This window comes from Diospyros lotus, chromosome 12 (assembly GCF_014633365.1).
Source record: "Diospyros lotus cultivar Yz01 chromosome 12, ASM1463336v1, whole genome shotgun sequence".
Lineage (NCBI taxonomy): Eukaryota > Viridiplantae > Streptophyta > Magnoliopsida > Ericales > Ebenaceae > Diospyros > Diospyros lotus.
Window position 1 is genome coordinate 37,281,586 of NC_068349.1, and position 10,283 is coordinate 37,291,868.

A 10,283-nucleotide genomic window follows, 5' to 3' on the forward strand; every position below is an offset into this window, starting at 1 on the left:
CTTCGTTTCAATTTTAAGTTCGTAAATTTGTGTTTAGATTTTTGTAGGGACTATAATTTATCTGATTTCCCTTAGATTGTAGCCATTGGGGGTTCTTAATGCATCATCCTCATTTATAGCATTCTAACACAATTCAACGTGCTGAACAACAAAACCCAATGGAGTCATACAACACTTGCCACACATCAAATTATTAGCAGAAATATGTAAACCTTGCTTCCAGGGTTGTGATAGTCTGATAGAAGCTATAAGATCAAACATGCGAGCATTCAAATCCATAGATGTCTTCATATACAAGCCTAGTACCTCTCACTAGACTACAGTAGAATAGGAAAACCTGTAGAACTTATGGTTTAAAGGCATCATCTAGGACAGGACAGATGCATTAATGGCTATTAGGGCTAACCCAATACCCTAATTCAGCTACCTAAGAGAGTGTACCGATAGAGAAGCTTTCCAAGAACTGCCTCGGTGCACCTCCATCCGGCATAGACACAAAATACAAGGTTAAAGGAAATAGAACTTGAGTGATGAACTGTTTATTACTAGTCCATGCATATGTTACATATTACTTGTCTTTATTCAACCGGAGGCTCTGGATTGAATTTCACAGCTTCCCTCCAAATGAGTTCCTTGATGTTCTCTTCAGTGAATGATGGATGCTCAAAATCAAAACTGAAAGGACTAGGGCAAATAGGCTCCTCATTGATATCATGCAGAGGTGCCATATATGGATGGCACAGGGCCTCTTCGACTGCAAAGAAGCAGGAGCAAAGATGGTAAGTGAAAAAGAAAGGATTTTGATGCCCTCTATAAAGAAGAAATCTATGAGCATTGACAAAATTTATGCAAGTAGTCAATAGAAAGTAATTATAGTCACATGCTTATCAAGCATAAATAACCTCATATCATTGTCCCTCACTTTCTCCTACTTCTCCTATACTTTAAAGCCAACTTAATTCACATTATACCTGTAATACGGTTGTTAGGGTCAAATACTAGCATCTTCTCCAGTAAATCCACAGCTCCAGGAGGTACATTAGGAAATCTAGCAGAGAATTGCTGATGGGGGTATTGTGGAAGTTGTCTAACATACCTCCGGGCATTTTCACTTCGGAGAAACCCAAGACTGGCATCATCTGGCGAACCAATAAGCTAGTAGAGACAAAAACAGAGGACAGTGCACACTTGTCATCGGTGATTTAGATTTCAAATAGTAGAGAGGTACTCAACTTGCTTCTGAACAATTTCAACAGAGATTATTTAGAAAAGGAAAGGTATGCTCATATTTAGTGGATGAAAACACAATGACTTAGCAAGAAACAAGCAGAAGGGACAAATATGACAATGAGAGCAGGCAGGCAAACCAAAGAAAATGAGGGACAAAAAGACATTTCCCTCTACCAGAAGAGAGATTAATAAGAAAACACCACTTACTGTAGAGTGCAGAATCTCGAGCAATGACAAGGGATCTCCTTAAGCATCAAAGGAGTACTGCATTTATCTAACAATAAGACAGTTCTTGATGCCACCAAAAAAAAAAAAAAAGGAAAAAGGTAAAACTCATATACACGAATTGCTATCTTAAATATCACCAATTATTACTTTGATCTAACAAGGTTCAGAGTTCTGATTTTATGTTAAGTCCAACACTTAACTAAGTCAAGTCCCAACCCCTTGTGGTCACCTGATGACTCTTCTTTCTACATCACACTTTATCAAGGGTCGTACAATATACCATAATGCAATATTTGTTCTCCCTATCATCTTTAACCAAGTCAAGTTTGGTTTCCTTGTCAGCCACTCATCCACCACATGAAAAGCGTCAACATTGTTCGCAAGGCATTGCCATCTCATGAAACTTTTCTATATGAAGCTATGAAGCTATACTTGAAAATTTATTTGGATAAAATTTTGTCATATAAATTTTTAACTCTCTAGATTTTAATATTTGCAACCTCATCCAAATGGATGACACAGCAAATTAGTAGTAGATAATGTAGCTGACACGTCCATGCCATCTGTTAACAATTGATTTGGACACAGGGTGACGAAATTCTATAATTGAGACAAATGACACAAATAATAGAGATGGATGAGGCTCTTGGAAAAAAAAAATCAAGAAACACATTCTAAAATTTGAAAAATCATAAAAAGCCCAATATTTTTTCATAATTTTTTTTTTTTTGGCAACATAAGAAACTCAAGAGATCCCCAATTACAGACAGCCCTTGGTCTGAATCGTTCCACCCTCTTTAAAACCATGATCTGCCTTGACCCGGACTAGGTATATGGGAAAATTCGCCGCAAGCCAAAGCCCAGGCCTGACCCCTAGGATAAAGACAAGTAATTGCACAATCCCGCATGAAAACAAAATCAAACCCACAACCTCAAGAAATGAGTACCAACTATGATTAGCATAACTCTAATTCAATTTTTGGTTAAAAAAGAATAAAGCCGCAGCTTTATTGTAGAAAATTGACATAAAAGAAGCTTCAGTTGAATAATCCAAAGGCCAACCATACCTCTGTGATAAGTTTAAGCTGATCAACATAGTCTCTGCCAGGGAACAGAGGTTGCCTGGTCATAAGTTCACCTAGTATGCAACCTACTGACCACACATCAATCGCTGCAGTGTACTCTGAACAATTAAGCAGCAACTCCGGTGCTCGGTACCATCGAGTAACAACATATTCAGTCATGAAATCTGTTTCAGATGTTGTCCTTGCAAGCCCAAAATCTGCAATCTTTAGGTCACAATTTGCATTGAGGAGCAAATTGCTAGGCTTCAGGTCCCGATGCAAGACATTTGCAGAATGAACATATTTGAGTCCTCGCAACAATTGATAAAGGAAGTACTGCAAGTGGTGATACATTCATTTCGCATTAAAACACACCTTAAGATGAACTTACTGCAAATTTCTTTCAGAGGCAATCTTATCAAAGAAAATCCAGAGGCAATATGTAACTAATTGATTATGAATGTTAGAGCAATAACATTTATTCATGCTAAAATTGACAATTTCTTCCAGTAGCTCATCCCCAGAACAATTTACTTTTTCTATTTGGTTCTTGTTCATTTTTTTTTTCTTTTTCTTTTTGTTTATTTATAAGTAAACAAATGGTACCTTAGCTGCCTTAAGGGGAAACATGTACAGGGAAAGAAAGCCAAAAAGACCAAATATTGACAAGGAAAAACCTTTCAGTAACTCTGTTGTTCCTCAACCACAAGCAATGCATCGCACAAAGAGGGTTGATACAGCAAGAGTGCCTTTGGTTGATACTAGCATGACCTCATGACCCATCATGCAGCAATCCATAATATTTCCTAATTATCGATGTTTAATATATGCACTTTTTTTATAGAGAGCTCAGTTTTAAAAATTGGTATGATGCCTCTTAGAAAAATATCAGCAGCTTGCACATGAAATTTCAAGGCATACACTTCTAGAGAAATCTTGCTGCTGTTCACTAGGAAAATTCTCTGTAAAAGCATGACAACTAGAAGAGAAGAGGCGCAAGGCAGCCATGGGCATGAACCGTCTCATGATACTTGAACTGCTATATGAAGTGTGTAAGTTAATCATGGAAATACTTCTTCTGCAAGTATACACCCTTTGCTGATGTAAAAGCCAGGCTGCAATTTTTTTTACATAACTTTCTGTGTTTGTCACATCTATAGTTCTTTATCTTTACCATGCTAGAAAGGATAGATCCTTATCTTCGTCATGCTAAAGAGAAAAGACAAAAGATTAACAAATATGGAAGATTTCACACTCCCAGACATAGCAACCAAGCTGTCCATGAGCTTGCAGCATCAACGAGAAGAACTTGTTTTATCGATGATATTAGGATCTCTCCATTTCCTTCTAAAGTTCATAACTTTTGTAATCAAGATTTGGTTTCTGTTGGTTCAATCACTTGTCAAAATAACTGGGATTCATTTCTATCCCTGACTGTTTCTGCCTTTGGTTGGGTTAACTTTCTTCAAAAAAAAGAAAAGAAGACTGCAACTAACAAGTAACAGGACACATATTGCAGCTGACAGGAGGTGATAGTGATAAGAATACATGGATAGCAATAAGGAGAACAGTATCCATCCTTTGAATGCAGCTTTTGACCATGGAAAGCATAATAATCTTTTAGTAGGATCCTAAGTACTTTCTCCAGTTACATAAACACATAAAATAGAAGTAGAAACAAACCCGACAGTGATCATCATTCAATTGTTGATTGGAGCGAATTATCTGGTGAAGATCAGTATCCATTAATTCATAAACAATGTAGACATCATTGAAGTTATCCCTTTGTGGAGGTCGTATGATGTCTTTGATTGCAACAACCTGCAGAGCGGAAAGAAAGAACAAGATGCTTATGATTGCATGAGAAGAGCAAACTTGACACTTCAAAATTTTTAAAAATTACAAACTTGATATGAAGTGTATGGGTCTAAATGAAGATATGACAAAAGATAAAATACATGGAAATTCATATAGCCGACCCCACATAGTGGAATAAAGACTGGATATGTTATTGTTGTTGTTTGCTTACAGATAGAGAAACTAAGAAAATCAAGGAAAATAGCAATACCAGTCCATCATAAGACAAAATCAAATAAAAATAAAAAAACATCTTGATAAATGAAAATTAACCAAGCTATAATCTCCCTAGGTGAGGTCAGCTCTGGTTATCTCTACATATGACCATGTATTTTGTAGGGCCATTGTAGCCCATGTCATGCCTGAATGTTTTCCTTCAAATTTTTCTCAGTATTCCTCTCTCTTTAGCCACATTTTTTTTTTCTTATTCCATTCACTCTCCTCGTAGAAAACACCTATTGATCTTTTCCTCACATGATCAGATCATTTTAATCACATTTCACGTATCTTATCCTTAAGAAAAGGCACCTTTGACCTCATATATCTTGGATCAATTATCAAAAAATATGAAATTAATGAGAATGTTATCCATGGAATTATAGCATAATAGTTAAAATAAAAAGTGCATCCAAAGTTTTATGTAATAGTAAAATTCCATAAAAGCAAAAACGGAAATTCAATAAGACAACTAGCAACTTTATTGTATGGTACAAAATGTTAGATAGTAAAGTACTAACTAGTGCAAAATATAGGCGTAATGGAGATAAGGATACCAAAATGGATGTACGACCATACAAGATTAAATTAGAAATGAGATTATTTGTAACAAGATCAGAATGGCTCTTATCGAAGATAAAATATGTGAGACATTATTAAAAAGAAGACCAATAGAGGCCCAGGAAAAATTATCTAACATAAGAAGAAGAGGAAGCCCAGGGAAAACTTTATAGAAAGGTATAATATTATTTATAAGAGCCTTACAAACAATAAGGGCATGGATATAAAGAGAGCTAGAATTCATATAGCTAACCCACAGAGGGATAAAGGCTTGGTGGTTGTCATTGTTGTATTACTGTTAATTACAATCTAGGTTCTTTCACTTGATTTCACAACCAATCAACTTAACTCATAAGTTTTTATTATTCATTAACCTCCATCAAATTTTATTCTTAATTTTGTAGAACAAAAGGCTAACCATGTTTCCCCAAGTACCTCCAACATTGAAATATTATATTGTTAGTTCAGAAATTATCAATTATTGTTATATTTGTAAATTTTATTTAGTTGGCATCTCAAGCATGTTTAAAAATGTTGGAACCTGAATTTACATCTTATTGGTTACAAAGAACATTTATGAAAAAAGATACATGTACCTAAAAAAGATTTTAAAAATTTCAATTGTTAACCTTACATAATCTATTATATAAATATAAGTTTCTGTTTCAGAAGTTTATCCATGTTTTTGAAGCATTTTCGAGCTAATCAAAACAGAATTGAGATTTTGTTTTGATCCTTGGCCATAAGCAAACTGAATGAAAGAATTAGAATAACTTCGCGAGGCATATATAATATAGTTCAATGTTTGAAAGAAATCATTCTTGTTTATTTTATGTTTTGGTAAGTAGACATCATTCAACAAAGAACCAAAACAAGAGCTGTCCAAATAAAAAAGGCATCCCAGAACAGGAGGCTCCTTGCTTTGCGAGGGTGGTGAGTCAGGGGCTAGTTTTTATGCATAGCATTACCCTTGCTTTGCAGAAAGGGTGTTTCCACAATTTGAACCCGTGACCTTCCAATCACAAAAGAACAACCTTGACATTGCTACTTAGGCTTGCCCTCAAGAGCTGTTCAAATACATGAAAGTACTTAAAGCAAGACCTTTGCATGAAAATCCCACTATCCACAAAAACCTAATACAAATATTAATAAACAAAACTCCACAAAAGATGGATTAATACTTCCATGAGCCAACTGCGCAAAGAACAAAATTTACTTCTCAATCTATATATTAGTTCCACTGAATTTTTTAATGATCTTCTAATTTGCTCCCTCCAAATGCATCAACAGAGGCAAAAGAACCTATCTCCCGCACCTTTCCCTTGCTATCCTAACAGATCTGCCTGTCCTAGTTGTAACCATGTCTGGCAATAATGTGGTTAATACAAAAAGATCCAGCAGCAAGGTCGGCATCTCCTCAGCAACTTTTAAAATGAATTAATAGATGTACTAGTTGATCCACGACCTCAAAGATGCAAGCAGGGGATTACCATTTTTCTTTTCTTTGGCTAAATCAGAAAAAGGGTACTGGGGGGAGATGACACTGCTAACACTGCCCTCGGCACAGCATATAAAATCCTATTGATGCTGAGAACTACAAGGAAGAAGGAAGTCTCCAATGGGTTTGAGTCATCACCAGTCCTGCTGATGCAGAAGTTAATTCAAATCCATAGATTAATGGCACATTGAACAAGAATTGAACCATGACCATATACATTATGGAATTTTGTAGGCGGTTCACTGCCTAGATGATGATGTGGGACAGCAAGGATTTGCAGAAAACTTGGAGGAAGAAGAGAAGAATTTGAGAGAGAGAGAGAGAGAGAGCAGGAAAGCGTGAGAAGAAGTAGAAGGGAATAAGAGAACCTAGAAAGAGAGGGGGTAAGAGATTTCACAAGGGGAAGACTCAGCAATTTCATTCAAATTCGTTAACTCAATTCCTGATTACATCACTAAAGCCAATTTATAGGCTAAAATTTAGCTCAGAAGATAAAATTTTATCTAAATAAATGAATAAAAGCTAAAAATCTAAAATCTAAATAAAAATTAAAATCAAAGAAAAATTATAACTTCCCAACAGGTGGTCTATGTGTTAGCATCTACCCTGAAATCATGACATCTTCCTTGCCAGTATTAAAATAGTCTCGCAGATGTATTGCTTAAAATGGCACCAGCATGAAATCAGTAAGCAAACCGTAGAAGGAAGGGAAAATATGTTTGCATAACTGTGCCACAGCACATAATTACTTTTAACATAAAAGCAACCCAATTTATAAGTCATGATAAAAACAACATATCAAGCCTTAAACCCGCCATGTAGGGTTAAAAGTCAAGATAGAAAAGAAATTAGAAAGGATGGAAAGAAGAAGCGAGGCATCAAGGGGCAAGTTGATAATATGATATTCCATGAGTTTCAAAGGTAATAAAACTTACATTTTCATGATCCATGTGGCGAAGAAGTTTAATTTCTCTTAGTGTCCTTTTGGCATCTATCCTATTGTCAAATGTATTACCAATCTTCTTAATTGCAACTTCTTCGCATGTCTCTGAATTAACAGCAGCACTGCAGAAAATTAAATAGTCACATTTTTAATAAAACAGAGAAAAATAAGTCAAATAGATGAACAATTCCTGAAGGCCAGTAGCTGATTAACAGCTTATAAGAACCTAACAAATTCCATACTTCACTGGATTCCTCATATTAATCATATAATGGTGTCTGAATAAAGGCTACTTGTCAGACGAAGCTTAGTTGATGACTGTGCAAGGAAACATTTCACTCTACATAAACTAGGAAGCACGGTGTGGTATTTACTAACATTTATACATGAAAAAGTTCCCCATGGGGATAATTCTTTCCTATTTGTGGAAGTCGTTAAAGCAACTCTTTAACAAGTACCAAAATCATGTTAAGGCACAGTTTTCAGGGTAAGAAAACAAACGGGGTACAAAAATTTTGCTAAAGGAAACCCAACTATATATACATACTTGTTGAGTATATCTCAAACTATTAGGTCCAACACTTCTTTGTCATTGACTAAGGTGGAGGTGTCAAAGCGAAGTACAAGTCTTAAGTATTATAGTCAACTAATCATTATGGCTATTGGGCACAACAATGCTGTTAAATCTCATATTTCTTAAGTAACACTTTCATTGAATTAGAGAAATGGCGTTTGAGAACAAGTATGTCACTTTTTTGCATGAGCAGGTATTCTTATTCATAGTTTCATCAAATTCTACAATGTACTTGCTAGTTACATGTTCAGCTATTCATGTCGATCCAGTCCCAAATGCTAAAACATGTCAATTTTTATGTGTACTTCACAAGTTAATGTAATATGGCCAAACCTATATTTTTGCCCATGTACTTTTACCTTTTTTTCGTGTGGTCACTTGAACTTTTTGTTATTTCTATTACACCCCTAAATTTGCATTTTTGAGTCAATTTAACTCCATATACTTTGAACTTTTTTTTTATATGGCAATCCAAACTTTTCATTTTTTCGATTACACCTCTAGACCTGCATTTTTAAATCAATTTAATCCTTGTACTTTTAACATGAACAAAATGTAACATGTATTTTGTCATTTCACTTTATTTTTTTTTTACACATGAAAATACAAGAAGTTAAATTGACTAAAAAATACATAACCAAAGGCATAATCGAAACAATAAAAATTTCAAATTGCCACACGAAAAAAAGATCTTAAGTAAATTAACTCGAAAATCAAGTTCAGGGGTGTAATCGAAGCAATGGAAAGTTTGAATAGCCACACACACACAAAAAAAGGTGAAAGTACAAGGGCAAAAACATGGATTTGGCCATGTAATATCCATTAGGATTCAGAACACCCCCTCCCCCCTCTTCCAACCTGCTTCAAAAATTCATCACAATCTATCTTAACATATGCCATGACCAGTTGATGTCCATATAGAACAATAAATACAACAGAAAAGAACATATAAAATATTCTATTCTAAAAAATACAGTCCGCCAAGCTAATATACAATTAAGCATGAGGTGGACCATTAAGCAAACCATCATCGCATTTGCTACAGTCAAATGAACAAAGTCAAGTATCATTGTGCTGCCAAATTGAGTATAGGTCAAGACAGCCAAACACCATTACTCTTATCTTATTGATTCATGATCAAGAATAGAAAATAATTGTACAAAAAACGCAATCTGACCACCATTAATTCGATTAGTTCTATAACAGGAAATCTGAATTTGTCACCCTCACCCCTCAATTCAAATACTCAATGAAGCAAAAAAGAACAAAAAAACAAAAACACATGCACGTGTTGGTAGGCTTCGAATCTTTGCATCAGGCATATCTAAATTAAGGGAATACAGGACCGCAAGGCATATACGTAATTTAAGGAAACATAACAGCTACCGAATAACAAACTGAAATCATCACAAAACACACAACTTCCTCCAGATTAATCCAAAACGCACTAAGATTTAGCTCAATCCAATCGATCTAAACCTTCACCACGTCCACGTGTAAACATCCGAACTAACACACCCCAGACAAACAAAAACTACATGTGCCATGAATACGCAAAAATAAGATCAGAAGACCTTACCAGACGATGCCGTTAGCGCCGCGACCCACGGGACGAAGCGGAGGGACATACTTTCTGGAGACTTCGAAGAGGTTACCGTATACATTGTACTGCACGTAGCGTCCGCCATGGGTGGGCTGCCCTCTGGCAGAGGAGCTCGAGTCCCAAGACATGTCGAAACCCAAACCCTAGACAACTCAGGAAACTGCAAGAGTCGGCTCTGAATTCCGCGGAAGGGTAGCCGAATCACAGTAACTTTGTTGACAACTTGACATTTATTGGGTGGTTGATGAATTTCAGAGAAACCACACGCTACCTTCTTCCACGTGAGTGGGAGAGAGAGAGAGAGGGAGACTTTGAAGTTTGAATAGACTTTTGAACTGGAAAAACAGCGATGGCTGCTCCTATGAGGAGAGAAAGTTTTGCTTTTTCCAATTTGCAGCCCATTGGAAGGAAGTCTAGAAGAAGATAAGACTTCCAACGTAGCGTCTAGAGTTGAATAGAGGCGGCTGAGGTGAGTTTGATTACGTCTTTAATTATCTATAAGTAATAAT

At 35.9% G+C, this 10,283-nt stretch overlaps 1 protein-coding gene across 2 annotated transcripts; it reads right to left on the reverse strand.

The window, feature by feature from the left end:
- Positions 1–243: 243 nt before the first annotated feature.
- On the reverse strand, positions 244–10,228 carry LOC127787439 (mitogen-activated protein kinase homolog MMK2-like). 2 transcript variants are annotated; one of them, XM_052315491.1, is made up of 6 exons: positions 9,751–10,212; positions 7,590–7,719; positions 4,206–4,343; positions 2,526–2,858; positions 972–1,155; positions 244–754 (listed from the first exon to the last, which is right to left on the reverse strand). In XM_052315491.1, the coding sequence occupies exons 1-6, from the start codon at positions 9,900–9,902 to the stop codon at positions 579–581; spliced, it is 1,113 nt and encodes a 370-aa protein (XP_052171451.1). In that variant the 5' UTR covers positions 9,903–10,212; the 3' UTR covers positions 244–578. The 2 variants fall into 2 exon arrangements, with proteins under 2 accessions (XP_052171451.1, XP_052171453.1); XM_052315493.1 differs by lacking the exon at positions 244–754 and having other exon boundaries at positions 1,097–1,239; positions 9,751–10,228.
- Positions 10,229–10,283: the final 55 nt, after the last annotated feature.

Coding starts and splice junctions, on each gene's coding strand:
- LOC127787439 (XM_052315491.1), bottom strand. CDS start 9,902: ATGTCTTGGGACTCGAGCTCCTCTGCCAGAGGGCAGCCCACCCATGGC. Junction 2,859..4,205: donor TGAATGATGATCACTGTCGG/GTTTGTTTCTAC, acceptor CACCACTTGCAG/TACTTCCTTTATCAATTGTT. Junction 1,156..2,525: donor AGCTTAAACTTATCACAGAG/GTATGGTTGGCC, acceptor TGTCTCTACTAG/CTTATTGGTTCGCCAGATGA.